The 20,377-nt window shown below is 44.3% G+C and overlaps 1 protein-coding gene across 1 annotated transcript in view; it reads left to right on the top strand.

Annotated features, from left to right (window-relative positions):
• HYDIN (HYDIN axonemal central pair apparatus protein) overlaps positions 1–20,377 on the top strand; it is a 433,086-nt gene that overhangs the window by 335,164 nt on the left and 77,545 nt on the right. The window contains exons 43-48 of the mRNA XM_073796828.1: positions 7,509–7,646; positions 9,340–9,523; positions 11,748–11,889; positions 14,605–14,767; positions 17,159–17,779; positions 19,830–20,051. Of these exons, the coding sequence (XP_073652929.1) occupies positions 7,509–7,646; positions 9,340–9,523; positions 11,748–11,889; positions 14,605–14,767; positions 17,159–17,779; positions 19,830–20,051 (1,470 nt within the window). The remainder of the gene's footprint in view (positions 1–7,508; positions 7,647–9,339; positions 9,524–11,747; positions 11,890–14,604; positions 14,768–17,158; positions 17,780–19,829; positions 20,052–20,377) is intronic.

Genomic DNA, 20,377 nt, shown 5'->3' with positions numbered 1-20,377 from the left:
CGAGCCCTCCCAGAGTCCGCCATTAGCCCCACCAAAGAGCCTGGGTAGGCTCCAGTGTTGGCTCGCTTCAGGCCAAACAACCAACAGGGAGGGAACCCAGCCCCACCCATCAGTAGACAAGTGGATTAAAGTTTTACTGAGCTCCGCCCACCAGAGCAACAGTCAGCTCTACCCACCGCCAGTCCCTCCCATCAGGAAACGTGCATAAGCCTCTTCGATAGCCTCATCCACCAGAGGGCAGACAGCAGAAGCAAGAAAAACTACAATCCTGTAGCCTATGGAACAAAAACCACATTCACAGAATGATAGACAAGATGAAAAGGCAGAGGGCTATGTACCAGATGAAGGAACAAGATAAAACGCCAGAAAAACAACTAAATGAAGTGGAGATAGGCAACCTTCCAGAAAAAGAATTCAGAATAATGATAGTGAAGATGATCCAGGACCTCGGAAAAAGAATGGAGGCAAAGATCGAGAAGATGTAAGAAATGTTTAACAAAGACCTAGAAGAATTAAAGAACAAACAAAAAGAGATGAACAATACAATAACTGAAATGAAAAATACACTAGAAGGAATCAATGGCAGAATAACTGAGGCGGAAGAACGGATAAGTGACCTGGAAGACACAATGGTGGAATTCACTGCTGCAGAACAGAATAAAGAAAAAAGAATGAAAAGAAGTGAAGACAGCCTAAGAGACCTCTGGGACAACATTAAATGCAACAACATTCACATTATAGGGGTCCCAGAAGGACAAGAGAGAGAGAAATGACCAGAGAAAATATGTGAAGAGATTATAGTCGAAAACTTCCCTAACATGGTAAAGGAAATAGCCACCAAGTCCAGGAAGCACAGAGTCCCACACAGGATAAACCCAAGGAGAAACACGCTGAGACACATAGTAATCAAACTGGCAAAAATTAAAGACAAAGAAAAATTATTGAAAGCAGCAAGGGAAAAATGAAAAAGTAACATACAAGGAAACTCCTGTAAGGTAACAGCTGATTTCTCAGCAGAAACTCTATAAACCAGAAAGGAGGGCATGATATACTTAAAGTGATGAAAGGGAAGAACCTACGACCAAGATTCCTCTACCTGGCAAGGATCTCATTCAGAATCGATGGAGAAATGAAAAGCTTTACAGACAAGCAAAAGCTAAGAGAATTCAGCACCACCAAACCAGCTCTACAACAAATGCTAAAGGAACTTCTCTAAGTGGGAAACACAAGAGAAGAAAAGGACCTACAAAAACAAACCCAAAACAATTAAGAAAATGGTAATAGGAGCATACATATTGATAATCACCTTAAACATGAATGGATTAAATGCTCCAACCAAAAGACATGGGCTTGCTGAATGGATACAAAAACAAGACCCATATATATATGCTGTCTACAAGAGACCCACTTGAGACCTAGAGACACATACAGACTGAAAGTGAGGGGGTGGAAAAAGATATTCCATGCAAATGGAAATCAAAAGAAAGCTGGAGTAGCAATACTCATATCAGACAAAATAGACTTTAAAATAAAGAATGTTACAAGAGACAAGGAAGGACACTACATAATGATCAAGGGATCGATCCAAGAAGAAGATATAACAATTATAAATATATATGCACCCAACATAGGAGCATCTCAATACATAAGGCAACTGCTAACAGCTATAAAAGAGGAAATCGACAGTAACACAATAATAATGGGGGACTTTAACACCTCACTTACACTAATGGACAGATCATCCAAAATGAAAATAAATAAGGAAACAGAAGCTTTAAATGACACAATAGACCAGATAGATTTAATTGATATTTATAGGACATTCAATCCAAAAACAGCAGCTTACACTTTCTTCTCAAGTGTGCACGGAACATTCTCCAAGATAGATCACATCTTGGGTCACAAATCAAGCCTCAGTAAATTTAAGAAAATTGAAATCATATCAAGCATCTTTTCTGACCACAGCGCTATGAGATTAGAAATGAATTACAAGGAAAAAAACGTAAAAAAAACAAACACATGGAAGCTAAACAATACACTACTAAATAACCAAGAGACCACTGAAGAAATCAAAGAGGAAATCAAAAAATACCTAGAGACAAGTGACAATGAAAATATGATGACCCAAAAGCTATTGGATGCAGCAAAAGCAGTTCTAAGAAGGAAGTTTATGGCTATACAAGCCTACGTCAAGAAACAAGAAAAATCTCAAACAATCTAACCTTACACCTAAAGGAACTAGAGAAAGAAGAACAAACAAAACCCAAAGTAAGCAGAAGGAAAGAAATCATAAAGATCAGATCAGAAGTAAATGAAATAGAGACAAAGAAAACAATAACAAAGATCAGTAAAACTAAAAGCTGGTTCTTTGAGAAGATAAACAAAATTGATAAACCATTAGCCAGACTCATCAAGAAAAAGAGGGAGAGGACTCAAATCAATAAAATTAGAAATGAAAAAGGAGAAGTTACAACAGACACTGCAGAAATACAAAGCATCCTAAGAGACTACTACAAGCAACTCTATGCCAATAAAATGGACAACCTGGAAGAAATGGACAAATTCTTAGAAAGGTATAAGCTTCTGAGACTGAACCATGAAGAAAAAGAAAATATGAACAGACCAATCACAAGTAATGAAATTGAAACTGGATTAAAAATCTTCCAACAAACAAAAGTCCAGGACCAGATGGCTTCACAGGTGAATTCTATCAAACATTTACAGAAGAGCTAACACCCATCCTTCTCAAACTCTTCCCAAAAATTGGAGAGGAAGGAACACTCCCAAACTCATTCTATGAGGCCACCATCACCCTGATACCAAAACCACACAAAGATACTACAAAAAAAGAAAATTACAGACCAATATCACTGATGAATATAGATGCAAAAATCCTCAGCAAAATACTAGCAAACAGAATTCAACAACACATTAAAAGGATCATACACCACGATCAAGTGGGATTTATCCCAGGGATGCAAGGATTCTTCAATATACGCAAATCAATCAACGTGATACACCATATTAACAAATTGAAGAATAAAAACCATATGATCATCTCAATAGATGCAGAAAAAGCTTTTGACAAAATTCAACCCCCATTTATGATAAAAACTCTCCAGAAAGTGGGCATAGAGGGAACCTACTTCAACATAATAAAGGCCAAATCCGAGCAACCCACAGCAAACATCATCCTCAAACGTGAAAAACTGAGAGCATTTCCTCTAAGATGAGGAAAAAGACAAGGTTGTCCACTCTCGCCACTATTATTCAACATAGTTTTGGAAGTCCTAGCCACGGCAATCAGAGGAGAAAAAGAAATAAAAGGAATACAAATTGTAAAAGAAGAAGTAAAACTGTCACTGTCTGCAGATGACATGATACTATACATAGAGAATCCTAAAGATGCCACCAGAAAACTACTAGCGCTAATCAATGAATTTGGTAAAGTTGCAGGATACAAAATTAATGCAGAGAAATCTCTTGCATTCCTATACACTAATGATGAAAAGTCTGAAAGAGAAATTAAGGAAACACTCCCATTTACCATTGCAACAAAAAGAATAAAATACCTAGGAATAAATCTACCTAGGGAGACAAAAGACCTGTATGCAGAAAACTATACGACACTGATGAAAGAAATTAAAGATGATACCAACAGATGGAGAGATATACCATGTTCTTGGATTGGAAGAATCAATATTGTGAAAATGACTATACTACCCAAAGCAATCTACAGATTCAATGCAATCCCTATCAAACTACCAGTGACATTTTTTTGCGGAACTAGAACAAAAAATCTTAAAATTTGTATGGAGACACAAAAGACCCCGAATTGCCAAAGCAATCTTGAGGGAAAAAAACGGAGCTGGAGGAATCAGACTCCCTGACTTCAGACTATACTACAAAGCTACAGTAATCAAGACAATATGGTACTGGCACAAAAACAGAGACATAGATCAATGGAACAGCATAGAAAGCCCAGAGATAGACCCACGCAGCTATGGTCAACTAACCTATGACAAAGGAAGCAAGGATATACAATGTAGAAAAGACAGTCTCTTCCATAAGTGGTGCTGGGAAAACTGGACAGCTACATGTAAAAGAATGAAATTAGAACACTCCCTAACACCATACACAAAAATAAACTCAAAATGGATTAGAGACCTAAGTGTAAGACTGGACACTATAAAACTCTTAGAGGAAAACATAGGAAGAAAACTCTTTGACATAAATCACAGCAATATCTTTTTTGACCCACCTCCTAGAGTAATGGAAATAAAAACAAAAATAAACAAATGAGACCTAATGAAACTTCAAAGCTTTTGCACAGCAAAGGAAGCCATAAACAAGACGAAAAGACAGCCCTCAGAATGGGAGAAAATATTTGGAAACGAATCAACGGACAAAGGATTAATCTCCAAAATATATAAACAGCTCATGCAGCTCAATATTAATAAAACAAACAACCCAATCCAAAAATGGGCAGAAGACCTAAATAGAGATTTCTCCAAAGAAGACATACAGATGGCCAAGAAGCACATGAAAAGCTGCTCAACATCACTAATTGTTAGAGAAATGCAAATGAAAACTACAATGAGGTATCACCTCACACCAGTTAGAATGGGCATCATCAGGAAATCTACAAACAACAAATGCTGGAGAGGGTGTGGAGAAAAGGGAACCCTCTTGCCCTGTTGGTTGAAATGTCAATTGATTCTGCCACTATGGAGAACAGCATGGAGGTTCCTTAAAAAACTAAAAATAGAGCTACCATATGATCCAGCAATCCCACTACTGGGCATATATACCCAGAGAAAACCATAATTCAAAAAGACACATGCACCCCAGTGTTCATTGCAGCACTATTTACAGTAGCCAGGTCATGGAAGCAACCTGAATGCCCATCGACAGAGGAATGGATAAAGAAGATGTGGTACATATATACGGTGGAATATTACTCAGCCATAAAAAGGAACGAAATTAGGTCATTTGTTGAGACGTGGATGGATCTAGAGACTGTCATACAGAGTGATGTAAGTCAGAAAGAGAAAAAAAAATATCGTATATTAACGCATATATGTGGAACCTAGAAAATGGTACAGATGAACCGGTTTGCAGGGCAGAAATAGAGACACAGATGTAGAGAACAAACGTATGGACATCCAGGGTGGAAAGCGGCAGGGGGGTTGGTGGTGGTGGTGTGATGAACTGGGCGATTGGGATTGACATGTATACACTGATGTGTGTAAAATTGGTGACTAATAAGAACCTGCTGTATAAAAAAATAAATTAAATTAAAAATTAAATAAATAAATAAATTTAAGACCACAAATCTCAAGTGGACTCTCAGATCTGCCCTAGTATATTTGCCCTCCATCTCTTCAAGATAGCTGTTTTATTGCCATTACCCCTCTCCAAACCTCTGAGACACTTTCCTCTTTCTCATTCTCAGCTACTGATCTCTCTTCTGGCTTCATGGAGGGCACAGCAACAACCAGAAGACAACCACCTTATCCTCCAACCACCAAACCTACCAGCCAACCTTCATTCTCACCTGGTGCTATGCCTTCCCTGCCCCAGAGTAACTGCCCCTGCTCTCATCCAAAGCCTGCCCCTGCTCTCATCCAAATCCTACCCCTACACATGAGCACTGGACTCCACCCCTTCTCTCTCATTCAAGGGCTCAATCCCTGCAGTTGTGTCCTCTCTCTCATTTGTTTATCTCCCCTGTCTGTTGAATCCTTCCTGTCATCATCTATGCATGCTGCATTACCTCCCAACTTTAAAATACTTTCCCACAGCCCCAGATCCCCCTACAGGTATTACCTCATCTCTCAGCTCCTCTCCATAGCTATTGCTCCAAAGGGTTGCTGGATGATTGCGTCCTTGTCCTCACCACCATTGTCTCTTCCACCTATTCCAGTGAGCCTTTGTCCTCACCACGGCACTGGCTACCTTCTCAAGGTCATTGACCTTCATCTTGTCCAATCCAGTGGCCAGTTTTCTGTCCTCACCTCACGTGACCTCTTTGGCAGCTGATAACCCCCTCCTCCGGGAAACGCTTTCTTTACTTGGATTTCAGAACACCATGCGCTTCTACTTTCCCATCTGCCTCATTAATGACTCTCTCCACTCCCCCAGTTTCTCCATCTCCTCCAGATTCCTAGGTTTTCAGAGTAGGCTAGGACTAAGTTATCTACTCTTTTCTTTATAGATGATCTCATCCACTTCATTTCTTAAAGATATTTTCAGTATCCTTATGACTCTTAAATTTCTATCTCCAGCTCTAATTTCTCCCCACGCTCGGGTTCATATATCCAAATTCACATTAAATATCTCTACTGAATGGCTTCAAGATGTCTCAAAATTTATATGTCCAAAAATTGACACTTATTTACCCCCAAAAAAACAAAACACTTATTTACCCCCAAAAAAACAAAACAAGAGAAGGCAAATGTTCTTCCTTCAGTCTTTCCTGTCTTAATAAATAACTTCACCACTTTCCAACTTGCTCAGGTCAAAACTCAAGGAGTCATGCTTGATGCCTCTCTTTCTTTCATATCCCTTGCCAAATCCTATTGGCTCTACTTCCAGAATATACCCTGTATCAGCCACTTCCATCATGACTGTCCTTGTCCCTGCCGCCATCATCTGCTGCCTTGACCACAGAGATATCTAACTAACTAATCTTCCTGCTTCACTCTTGTTATCCTGTGCAGGTAGAGTGGTCTTTTAAAAAGCAAAACAGGATCATTTATCTGCCTCAAACTTGCCAACAACTTCCCATAATACTTGGAATAAAATCCAAATTCCTTACCGTCCTGCAAGCCCTGCATGTTCTGGCCTGACTGTATCTTCGACTTTAAGCCTGACCATCTTCCCCATTGCTCACTCAGCTGCAGTCGCCCTGGGTTCCTGTGTGCTTCCCACACACCCACAGCACACTCATGATGAGGGACCTTGCTGTTCCCTTTCACAAAGACCCATCTCTCAGGATCTGGTCTCTAAATAGCCGTTGTTAAACCCTGTCATGGTTCTTTATTCCCTTAACTGATTGTTTTCTTCCTTGCACTCATCACTATCTGATATTATATCAGTGATCTGTATATTCATGTGCTCCTTTTCTGTCTCCCGCCCCCCATTTGAACACAAGGACCACGTGGGCAGCAACACTGCCAGCCTCGTTTGTGGTTGTATCCCTGGTACTAGAGGGGTCCCTGGTGCATCAAAAGTGTTCAATGAATATTTGTTGAATGCACGAACAAATGTTTGCTGTTCGGTACACGTATAAAGCACCTTCCACAGTGTTCCTGCTTGAAGGTTACAGCAGTTCTTTTAAGTGAGATAGGAATCTTCCATTTTACAGTGCAATCCCCATTTTACAGATGAGGAAATGAGACCCAGAGAGATGAGATGATTTTCCCGAGGTAACATGGCTCGTAAGTGTACGAGTTGTTGGAACACCAAGCTGGGTTCTAACTCTTGATCCTTCTTTCTCTGAACAGATTTCCTCCAGCCCTCTCCCCTCAGGACCCACACAGCGCCGGCTCAGCCTCAGCACCAGTATTGGAGGTGATACCGGGCTTGTGAGCTGCGTGCTCCCTGAGGAGCTCTTCACTCAGATCCTGGCCGAGCGTATTCAGGTACGTCCACACCCACCTGCACAGAGATGCAGGGCTCACACATCGTCCCCATGCTGTGAGCTGAGATTCTGAGCCATCACCCACCCACAGCAGCTCAGAACCCAGGGGTCTTGGAGAGGAAAGATGGGTTTCTTCACCCTCTTTTGTCCTTTTGACACAGCCCTTGTCAGTCTCTGACCCTGGCTCAGTCTGCTGCCTGAAGCCACTCACCTTAAAGGACCAGTGGGCAGAAGGTAGCGCCTTCAAAACATACACACACAAAGACAGACTCATGGTACAGCCCTACAGTGGTATGTTAAAAATTATAACGTGGAGCCATGAAAAGTTAGAATTTGGAGCTATGTTAATTGTGGTAAAGGTAAGTTTTCAATATGTTGTTAACTGAAAAAAGCAGATTATGAAGTAGTATGTAAAGCACAATTATATTTCTCTAAAAATATTTACAAATGTATATCATACACATAGTAAAAACACTTAAAGTACATGTTAACTGTGGTTATCTTTGAATAGCAAGATTCTAGGTTTATAACCTTCATACATTTCTGAATTATTTTATAATGATATATTGCTGTTAAAATCAGAAGCACAATAACTGTTTCTTTTTGCTTTGATTTTTCGTAAGTGGTGTACAGTTAAAAGAAAACTAGATCCGCAGGATTTGGGAGTGTTTGCTGCTTATGGCTTACAGAGAACTAAATTGTTCACCGTGTCCTAGAGTTCTGTGTTTGCTTTGGTTTTCGAAAATGGGCCACACTATTAATTGCGCATTTAAATATAACAAAATTAGACTTGAGTTTCCCGGAAGAGGAGGAATGTCATCACCAGAAGTGATTCGTGTTAAGGTTTGAACTCACTACTGCATTAAAGGTACTGTTGCTCTCAGGTGATTTGAGCTAAGCGGTCTAGTAAGTGTGCAGGTGTTTCCTGCACCCAGATAAAGGCTGAGAATCATTGGTAAAGCCCACAGTAAGCCAGGAGAGCCGTGCTACTCAAAGTACTGGCCTCTGATGAGATGCGGAGCTGGCCCTGCTTCCTTTATTGACAAAGCCTTCCTACAAGGCAAAGAAAACCAGCAGCTAAACTAAATAGTGTGTTTACTGATTGTCGTAGTTGATTTTCTGACACAAGATTCTTGTCTCGTCAAAAACTGGTAGTATTCAGTTCCTAGCCAATGGTGGCTAGTCTGTGCACTACACTTTAAGTAACACTGCTGCACAGCCAAGGCTGTTCTACAATAGCTAATGTTATCAAAACCATTACACTCCAAGGCAGGAATACCACTAAGGAAGATACAAATGGCCCATCTGCTACAGCTGCCCTTGCTGCATGGGGACACCTTTCCTTTGCATCTTCCTTCCCTGTACTTCATGGATCTTCCCAGACCCTCGCTTTAACATTTAGTTTGTCTTCTTTATCTCTATAGAGACAGAATAAATCCTTTACTCTACAAATATATATGGTAAAGATCTTTCATGACTGCTAAAATGTTTTTATTTTTCTCTCTTATTTAATTACAGCCCCTGGAATCTAGCAGGTGGAAGGGCAGTTGAATGGGATTTTCATCCAGACCCAGTAGGTCTGCAGAACCAATTGCAGCACCAGTAAAAGCACCAACAAAAGAACAAGCAACTTTTCTCCTTAGAGAACAGATGATCTTGTGGCCACAGTAACTGTCTCTGCTCTCTGGTTTTAGCTGAGTGACTGCTACCGAGGAGTGGTGTTTGACAGCCTGGAGACGCTCTTTGCTCAGAATGCGGCTTCGGCTCTCCTCTGCCTGCTGAAGGCCATTGGCACCCGGGAGCATATCTATGTCATCAACGTGGCCCAAGATTATGCAGCCATGAAGGCAGAGGAGAAGGCCAAAAAGGAGCAAGAAGGCAAGCCCATACCCTCCTAGGCTGTCCGTCCCAAGCCCTACAGGTCTTTCCTTTAAACAGAGCTCTAGGCTTTTTACAGTCCTTCCATGCCATGGTTTACATGAAACTATTACATTTGCCATCTCATTGGCACCCCGCCTCTGCCCTGGAAGGTGGCTGGGAGTTCTTATTTCTACTTTTCATGTGAACGAACTGAGACACAAGTGACCTTTTGAGAGATTATAGAAGGAAGGATGAACCCAGATCTTCTGACTGCAGGCACCTTCCTCTTTCCCCCATCACACTGCATCCCTTCATCTTCTCTGTAATTACAGCCTAGCTGAGGGGACCCGATCACAGGTCCCATCCTGACTCAGTTGACGCATTAGCTTGTCGGTTTTAAGTCAACTGTGCATTTCCTGTAAGACCAGAGGTGCTGATCACTTTATGAAACAATTTCTACATCTTAGCCTACTGTGTACCAGGCACTGCAGCAGACATGGTGTACACTGTAAATGTCTTTAAATGACACTTTGGGTCATTTAATCCTCACAACAACCCTATGAAGATTGCTGCCCCAATTCTACAGATGAGGAAAATGAGGCTCAGAGGTATCCAAAGTCTTGTGTAAGGTCACATCGCAAATCAGTAAGATCTGTGTAACTCTGAACCCTTTTCTTTTTTGTCATTACATCAGTGGCCTGGAAAAAATTTTCAACGATTGAAAAATACATACACACACACAAAGAAAGTAATGTTAGCTTAAGTTCCTGGTTGAGTCAGAAGCAGACCCAGCTGGCCGCATCACTGCCCTTCCTAACTCAGCCTTACTTCCCTCTTCTAGAACAATCTACACCAATCATAATGCTTTTCCATTTAAGGAGACATTTGCAAACACTGAGCTCTCTTAGTTCTTAAACAGAACTCAAAGATTGCTTCCTTTTATTCTCATGCAGAGAAAAATTAGAAAGAACGACCAGGCATCTCTCGGCAGTATTTCAACATCTAGATTCCTAGTTTTCCAGAAAGCTCATTTCCCCTCAGTGATCAACTTTTAGAAAAAAGTATCTCTTTTCATTTTCTCAATCATCTGTAGATTGAGGTTTTAGTTTTTCACAGTTTCCATATGGACTCCTAGTCCCTGAATCATTTTTAAAAATCCAGAGGGAGCGTACAGTAGCAATATTATTATATTAAAATCTAATTTTTATTGAACATTTATGAATGTGCCAGGCGCTGGGCTAGGTACCTTACACGATTGCTTATTTGATCTCCACAACAGCCCTATGAAGGAGGAATTATCATTCTGACTTGTTACTATCCCTCGGTAAGTGTCAGAGAAAGAACTCAGGATGTAGATCTCCGAGGCCAAAGCTCAACCTTACAGAAATGTCAGGTGAGAATGTGGTGCTGGTGAAGGTGCAGAAGAAGCTGAGTGCCTTCGTGCCGAGGGTGAGCCACACCTCAGGACCTGTAGGGTGTGGAAGGCGGTTCCCCTTGGTCTGCAAGTGGTTGTTTCGCCCTGAGCACTTTGGGGGCATATGTTAATAATAGGTAAAGTCAGTGCGTGGTATGTTACTTTGCTCCTATAACAAATTACTTCAAACTTGGTGACTTAACACAGATTTATTATCTTACAGTCCTGGAGGTCAGAAGTCCTAAAATTGAGGTGTCAGTAGAGCCACGTTCCTGTGGAGGCTCTAGGGGAGACTCCTTTCCCTTGCCTTTTCCAGCTTCTAGAGGCTGCCTGTATTTCTTGGCTCGTGGTCCCTGCCTCGCAGCTCTCTGACCCCTGCCTCCATCGTCACATCTGCTTCTCTCCCTCTGCTTCTTCGTCACATCTTCTTGGGCCTGACCCTCCTGCCTCCCTCTAGTGGGCCTCTTTGATTGTATTGGGCCCACTCAGATAATCCAGGATAATCTCCCCAACTCAAGGTCCTTAATATAATCACATCTGCAGAGTCCTTTCTGCCATGTAAGCTAGCATATTCACAGGTTCTGGGTATTAGGACGGGGACCTCTCTGGGGCCTCTATTCAGCCTGCCACAGATGGAAACCAATTTGGGAACTGTGTGAATGCAGGAAACCCCACCAGCGATTAGGAATGCCGCCTGTGGCACCAGCCACCTCTCACTGTCACACACCCTCCGCAGCCTGTTTAGGCTGAGAGCTAAACCACAGGGGACCCCTGCAGCCAAAGCTGCTGAGTGAGTTTTCCCCACCTTCCTGTTTGTTCCCCCAACAGAACACAAACGCAGGGAAGCGCTTCAGAGAGAGAAGGAGCGTCTGCAAAACATGGATGAGGAAGAATATGATGCCTTGACGGAGGAGGAGAAAATAGTGTTCAATCGAGAGGTTCAGCAGGCCCTCCGGGAGAGGAAGAGAAGGTCAGTGTCAGGGGCTTGTCAGAACGGAAGCGCAGCCCTGGGGAGCAACTTCTGTCAGGCACACGGCCCATCCCAGAGACCGTGGTCATCCGGGGTGGAGGAGCGGGGGAGCAGTGGCCACAGGAGACCCAGGAGGATGAATTGCTGAGAGCAGAGACACATATCTTACACATCCAGGGTGCTGGTTGCTGCAGCCTTGCCAGGTCTCCATTCTCCTCTCCTTCCTTCTTTCTTGGGGACAGCTGGGACTCAGGGAAAGGTTATGTAATTTGATGAGGGGAGGGGCTTCTGGCCCCTGTGCTGTCCTGGGGCTCCTGCTGGCTCCCCGTGACAATTGTGGCTCATCAACTTCTGTGCTCAGGTATCCACAGCTGGTGACCCAGGGGACATTCTTGTGACATGGGCATGGTGGTTGCCCCTGCATAACTCAGCCATTTCTCCTCCTTCCCTGGCTACCATCTTGGCCTTTGGTGGTGCTGTCCATTCCCTGAGGTCTGACCGCCTCTCTCACTTGATCCTCAGCCTGGGCAGTTCATCAGAGACCCTGGGCAGGCTCCCAAGCCAGTCCTCTCAGCCACCTTCTGTGCCTATCCCTGGGGACCACACAGGAACGACTGGATCCCCTCCACACCACCCAAGACACTTAGGCCACTATCTCGGGCCATCTCAGATACAGGTGGACAGCGAGAAATACGTCCTTTCTGCCCTCAGGTCTTCAAACATGCCAAGGGAGGGGGTCCTATTTCCTATCCCTCCTTAGGATTCCAAACATTGGAGGGGGAAGGCCAAGATGCCTGCCTACAATTTAACCCCCTTCTGTCCTCTCCCTCCACCTCCAGACTCCTCCCACTGGCCCCAAAAGAGCTTTCATGTCCTCTGCAGTATGCAGTACATATACCCTCATCTCTTCTCCTGCATGGTCTACTGTAAATATGCCCAGTCCTCCAGAGGTATGCAAATCCCAGCTTTGGGATTTCAAAGGAGTCGCTTTTCTTTCTCATCCAGTTCATTACTTTCAGGCGTTCATCTCACAGTGGACTTAGGAAATGCAAATCTGATCCTCCAAGGTCAGCAGTGACTTGTTTGTATCACACACACACACACACACACACACACACACACACACACGAAGTAATGAAGTCATGATGAGTCAACTTCAGTGGACAGAGAGCCACAGCAGCTGGGGACAACTAGGGATTCCCAGAGATGAAAATAGATGGATTTCATATCTTCAGAAATGCTATCCCCTCCACTCTTGTTTGTACTTGGTGCCCAGGCTTGCTGCCCTCTCTGCCATTAGCAGCAGGGCAAACACGTTTGAATCCATAGCTGGAAAGGAAAGAAAGAGAAGGAAAGAGAGGAATGTGGCCTTCAGCTCCAGCACCATGGCTCCGAGCTAGCCAGGGTGGGGACTGCTCTTAAAAACACCATTTCTTCTTATCTAAACCTACGTTTAGGTCTTTAATCCATTTTGAGCTTATTTTTGTGTATGGTGTTAGGGAGTGATCTAATCTCATACTTTTACATGTAGCTGTCCAGTTTTCCCAGCACCACTTATTGAATAGGCTGTCCTTTCTCCACTGTACATTTCTGCCTCCTTTGTCAAAGATAAGGTGACCATATGTGCGTGGGTTTATCTCTGGGCTTTCTATCCTGTTCCATTGATCTATATTTCTGTTTTTGTGCCAGTACCATACTGTCTTGATTACTGTAGCTTTGTAGTATAGTCTGAAGTCAGGAAGCCTGATTCCTCCAGCTCCATTTTTCGTTCTCAGGATTGCTTTGGCTATTCGGGGTCTTTTGTGTTTCCATACAAATTGTGAAATTTTTTGTTCTAGTTCTGTGAAATATGCCAGTGGTAGTTTCATAGGGATTGCATTGAATCTGTAGATTGCTTTGGGTAGTAGAGTCATTTTCACAATGTTGATTCTTCCAATCCAAGAACATGGTATATCTCTCCATCTATTTGTATCATCTTTAATTTCTTTCATCAGTGTCTTATAATTTTCTGCATACAGGTCTTTTGTCTCCTTAGGTAGGTTTATTCCTAGGTATTTTATTCTTTTTGTTGCAATAGTAAATGGGAGTGTTTTCTTGATTTCACTTTCAGATTTTTCATCATTAGTATATAGGAATGCCAGAGATTTCTGTGCATTAATTTTGTATCCTGCCACTTTACCAAATTCATTGATTAGCTCTAGTAGTTTTCTGGTAGCATCTTTAGGGTTCTCTATGTATAGGATCATGTCATCTGCAAACAGTGACAGCTTTACTTCTTCTTTTCCGATTGACGTGAGTGTAGGAAGGAAGCTGGGCCTCATCTGTACCAATATCAGAACGATCTTTGAAAGTTGCTTTTTAAAAGTGCTAACATCAAGCTTATTTCCAGCCCTTGCCTCACTCTCCTGTGAAAGGAGTTTGGAATAGAAATACAGATTAGTTGAGAATTCCACTTAGTTGAGCTTCAATTATCAGTTTTGCTGAATGACCATTCAAAGATAGACGTGAGCCGTCCTCTCCTCCTTTCTTTCCTTCTTTCCTTCTCTTCCCTCCCTTCCTTCTTCCTTCCTTCCTGTATACCCAGCTTTCTTTGTTCCTTCTTTTTATGCCCGAGAAAGCTCTGCCCCATGTCCTCCCACCACGTGATCCCAGGCAGGGGAGGGGCTTGGGCAGGAGGGCCTCTGGACTCTGTTTTCTCTGCCTGGCTTGATGAAGGGAGCTGGAGAGACTGTCAAAGGAGATGCTGGAAAAGAAGCTACAGCAGGAGCTTGAGCGGCAGAAGGAAGAAGATGAGCTAAAACGGAGGAACAAAAAGCCAAAGCAGGGACCCGTGAAGGAGGAGCAGCCCATGAAGAAATCTCAGACACCAAGTCGGCAGGTAGCAGCCCTCACTCGTCCCTTAGCAAAGGGCAGGCACAGAGGGGTCCACCACTGCACCCGGCCAGTCAGCCCAGCACACTTCCCCTCCAAAGAACTGACCCGAGACTGTGTAGATGTTGTGGTGGTGCAGAAGGTAGGAGGAAAGGGACCAACATTTGTTGATCACTGACTCTGCCTCCAGGGCTGTCTTATGCTTCGCCTAATCCTGCCCTTTTGCGTCCTGCTGTCCCTCGGAGCTTCATAGACATGAACCCCATCTGAGGTTGAACAGGATAAAGCCATACCGGTTGTGTGTGAGCACAGACCTGGCTCTTTCCACTGTCCCCTGCAGTCCCCTGGATGGTGCTAAATAGGCTAGTAGGAAAGAGTTGCCTCCAGTGAGCCACCAAGTCAGTGTGTTCAACCAAGGGCTGATCCTTGCCAACAGTCAAGGGAGATGCTCCAGCATAAGCTGTCCTTGCGTTTATCAGCCTGCCAAGCTCAGCTGTCAGGTCTCTGCCCTCCGTGATACGGGAAGGGCAGAACGGCCAGAGCTGTGCCCAGGATGGCGCTGGTGGCCAAGGGGTGTGGCTAGCTGGTGTGCACAGCAGCCATTCCAGCATCGGGAGTTCTGAGGGTGAAACTAAAGCCAGACTCCCAGACGAGGTGCAGACCGATCCCAGGAGGTAGACATAAGGGCAAAGGACTCCGTGTCCAGGGATCCCCATCAGGTAGAGCTCAGGAAGGAGCAGGGTCTGAGTGCACAGAACTTCGGCACCAAAACAGGCACAAGAAACAGCAGACCTGGAGTTCAGACTCCCGCAACCTTCCAGGTACAAGTCCTCCCCTCGGCAGGCCTATTCGTCCATGCAAAATCCACTTCTGCTTAGAACAGGGTGTCCAAACAGAACTCTCAGTGTCTTGGCAGTGACCTACAGATGGGGAATAATACAGTAGGCGCCAAGCCCCTCCCCTCCCTACACAACTATGGTGAGACACCCCCGCCCCGCCGGCAGACAGCCTTGCCAGCGGTTCTCTCAAGGCTGTAGAGAGGGCCAGGTGGAGGAGGAGCTGATGCAGTGCGGTGAGGTGAGTAGCCAACCTGGGCCGCTGCCTCCAAGCCTGAACTTAGGCAGGAACAGAGCTGTCACTGGGCTGTACTGCAGACAGTGATCATTAGACTGAACTGGACTTTATGTCATCAAAGAATGACCCAAAAGCCTTTGAAGCCTCCCAGAGGAGTTCATTGGAGAAGAGAAAATCAGAGCCCACAAAGCAGGTTTAAAAGGGCAGTAAGAAAGAGAATAAGGTTGGCTTCTCTATGCCAGCTTCATTATATAAATGCAGGTTTGTTTAAAAGGCTGGAGTGCAGCCAGATTCTAAACCCTCATCTGTTCCCAACAATACTGATTATATACATAACCTGTATAATTTTAATAACTTGACATTAAGAGACCCTTTACTCTGCGGCAGACACTATTATAAGCTTTTTTAAAATTATTTTTACTGGAGTATAGTTGCTTTACAACGTTGTGTTAGCTTCTACTGCACAGCAAAACGAATCAGCCATGCATATACATATATCCCTTCCCTTTGGGATTTCCATCCCATTTAGGACACCACAGTGCATAAGCAGAGTTCCCAGTGCTGTACCGTATGTTCCCATCAGTTGTCTATTTTATACATAGTATCAACAGCGTATATGTGTCAATTAGAGAGAGTCATACAGAGTGAAGTAAGTCAAAAAGAGAAAAACAGATATCATATATTAACATATATATGTGAATTTAGAAAAATGGTACAGATGACCTTATTTACCAAGTGGAAATAGAGACACTGGCATAGAGAACAAATGTATGGATACCAAGGGGGAGAGGGGTGGGGTGGGAGGAATTGGGATTGACGCTATTATAAGCTTTTTACATGTATTCACACATTTAATCTTCAGTAGTCCTCTGAGGTACTTATTAATATTACTATCAACATTATACAGATAGGACAGAGATGTGAATTGCTCACCCAAGATCACACAGCTAGCAGGCCGTGCGACCAGGATTGGACCTCTACACTCTGGCCTCTCCCGAAGAGAGGATCATTTTGGGGATCCTTTCCCGCTGATCCTTCAAAACAGCAGCTCTCAACCACAAGTGCACATCACAGTTGCTGTGCACCTTTTACCAAGTGCATAATGCCAGGCCCCAGCCAGCTGTATGACAAGGAAGGACCACAGAACGGCTATTTTGAGAAAGGCCCCCAGGCGATTCTTAGGCACAGCCCTAGTGTGAATACGAGGTGCCTGGAATTGTATGAGGCCTTCTTACAAAACTAAACACCCTCTTGCTCTTCTTTATGCGATTTGCTCTCCCTTAAAGAACTCTTTTAAGAATAATTTATGTGTTTTGCCTCCTAGATTCTTACTTTTTCCAAACTAGAGCTGAAGAATGACGCAATAGAAAGAAAAGTCTCTGTTAGGGAGCAGGTGGCTGCGGAGAAGGAAGAATTGAGCAAGAAGAAGAAGAACCAGCTGTCAGATATCAGCATGCTTGGGTTTCCTCTTGCACAGGAACAAGAGGACAGCGAAGGGGACTTCTGGAAGGACACTGACAAGAACATGGCCCAGAAGTTTAAGACCTATGAGTTGTCTCTGAAGGATATCCAGAACATCCTCACGTACTGGGACCGGAAGGAAGGAGTTCTGCTGCATCATACCGCGGCCGAGGATGCGAGCCATGAGTCCGGAACCGACCAGCGCCAGGTTCCGCCGTCGTCGTCGGGTGGTCGCCGAGGCCGCAAGGACCGGGAGAGGGAGCGCGCGGAGAGGGAGCGCCTGGAGCGGGCGAGGGCCGAGAGGGAGCGGCTAGAGAAGCTCCGCACGCAGGAGGAGCGCAGCGAGGGGGGCGAGAGCAAGGAGGAGGACCACGAAGGGAAGAAGGATCTCGGTGTGCCCTTCATAAACATCCAGATGCCCGACTCCAAAGGCTCGAGCTGGAAGCAGGCCCTGGAGAATGACAGGCTTCCCAAAGCGGAGCAGGTACAGGCTCTTCTCCAGGATGGGAGCCAGGGAGCTGTGCGGTGCTAATCCTCGTAAAAGTGTTGCTTTCAACACAAAATCCATATCCCCTTTATTCCATTAATCTCTGATGCCCCTTTGGATATAAGACAATAATGCCTAAAAGGACCTTTTTCTATGTGGTGAAACATCCACAGAGGGTTCCACAGATCTCAGCTATTCCATCTAGCCTCGTAAAAAGCCACCTGTAAAGTTGATTTTTAACATTGACAGTCTTATGTTGGGGGTTGTCAAGGCAGGTATACTTTGGGGTGACGCAAGTGGCTCAACTATTCTAAAATTTCTTTCCCACAGGCTTCCTCCAGTGACAGAAATTATACTACCAGACAGCTTTTTGTTGCTAGAAACAAAACCATTGCATATCTAGAAGCCCCTTTGGCAGTGGTTTGGAGGGGATGATTACGATAGCCTTTTGTCCAGGGACAGACTTTCTCTGTGAAATGCCAGAAAGCAAATATTTGAGGCTGCAAGTCATACAGTCTCTGTCTTGATCCCCAACAATATGTAAATGAATGGGCGTGACTCTGTTCCAATACAACTTGATTTACAAAAGCAGGTAGCAAGTGAGATTTCACCAGAGGGCCACAGTTTGCCCACCTCTAGTTTAGTTTTTTTGTTTTTGTTTTTGTTTTTAATAAATTTTTTTTGGCTGTGTTGGGTCTTCGTTGTGGTGCACGGGCCTCTCATTGCGGTGGCTTCTCTTATTGCGGAGTACGGGCTCTAGGCACGTGGGCTTTGGTAGCTGTGGCACACAGGCTCAGTAGTTGTGGCTTATGGGAGCTAGAGTGCAGGCTCTGTAGTTGCGGCACACGGGCTTCGTTGCTCCGCAGCATGTGAGATCTTCCCAGACCAGGGCTCGAACCCGTGTCCCCTGCATTGGCAGGTGGATTCTTAACCACAGCGCCACCAGGGAAGTCCCTCTGGTTTAGTTTTTATCAAAAACTAGATGCAACCTTAAAAGGTAGGGAGTGGAGCCAGAGAGGAGTCCTAGGTCAGACTGTAGCTTAAAGAACTCCCTGCCTCTGTTAATTTAATAAGTGGTACAAATTATTCATCCCTTTCCTCACAGACGTTCTAAATCCTGGGAGTTAACTCTAGCTACATGTTAGTCAGGAAGTGTCTTCTGCTGTCTGACCCAGAGAATTAGAAACACAAGATTACATGAAGGTAGTTACTTGCTAGGCCTAACAGCCCATATAGTCCATAGAATGGGCACTCAGATGGCCTAATTGTTGTGATGACAACAATTAATCAGGGGATAGCATCCTTATTCGCAGGGTTTTACAAGCTGAGAAGGAAGTTACTACTAGATTTTCAAGCCATCTGCTCTGGAGAATGCTCTCATTTATCATATATCAGAGTAGAATAGGAAAATGCTATAGGGATAAGTTGTCTCTCTCTCAAGTCTCTTTTTTTACTTTTCTCTTCATTCCCATCTTTTAACCCATTCCCAGAACCTTTGGTGGGTCTTTTTTTTTTCTTCTTCTTTTCTGTATATGACCTGCTCCAGCCCTAACTCTCTTTCACCTTTGGAAAGAAAGAACACTTAAAGGTAAAAGAAAAATTAACAGGGGATCTGAAAATAAATGAAACAACTCTATGCTATAGACATCAGAACCTGAGGAGCTGGTCTCTTTAAACGGAGATTGTTTTTGAGTGCCTACTGTGTGCTAGGCCATGTGCTATATCGCCCTGGTTCCGGTCCTAATGGGCTTTACAGTCCAGTTGCAAAGACAGACAGTTATAATAAAATGACAAGCGTTATGATAAGAGAGGGAGCCCGCAGCCCACAGCAAGAGCCCCAGCCGGGTCTGGGGGCGTGGGGATCTGGAAGGACCTGCAGAGCTGTGTCAGAGACCCTTTACATGCTGTCCCTGACCCAAGCCCATCTCAGGGCATTAGAAAGTTGACAGAAAGGAGGGAGAGTCTGAGCGTCCTGTGCTCACTCAGGGAGGCAGTTAGGGGTAGCCCACCCTCTGCACAGGAAATTAATCTTGGGCTTTTCCTTTAGATCCTAGACCTCTTGGGCCTGGGGTCCTCTGGACCACCCATCCCGCCACCTACCTTATTCTCACTCATCTCCTACCCTGTGAAGCGGCTGCCTTTGGCCATGACAGAAATCCTGGAGCATTTCATGTTTGTAACTCTACCGTCCAAAGAGCTCTCCCTGATGGAGGAGAAAAGAGAAGTGGAAGCAGAAGCAGAGCTTTCAGCCACCCCAGCCTCCTCAAAGGTAAAGGGAGCAGCTTGTCCTCCTGACCTTGGCGGGAGTTCAGTCGGGCCCTCCACGTGGCCAGAAAAAGCAGTGTTGGGTGTCGTGCTCACTGGGGTGTTTCCCTCTACTCTCTGGGGATTCTGCCTGAGCCTCCCTAAGCTGCACCTTCCCCAGGTCTGACTCTTCCTACTCCCCTAAGAAGAGACTGAAAATGACCGATTCTTACCTTCCAACCTTTGCAATTCCTGTGGATGGTTTAGGGAACTTGACGAATCACTCTGCAGCTCATCTGCAAGAAAAAGTAAGCAGCAAAACTATCTCTTTTAAAGAGATATCAGAATGTA

Source organism: Tursiops truncatus, chromosome 19, assembly GCF_011762595.2.
Source record: "Tursiops truncatus isolate mTurTru1 chromosome 19, mTurTru1.mat.Y, whole genome shotgun sequence".
NCBI lineage: Eukaryota > Metazoa > Chordata > Mammalia > Artiodactyla > Delphinidae > Tursiops > Tursiops truncatus.
This window is presented reverse-complemented; position numbering and strand designations above follow the sequence as displayed.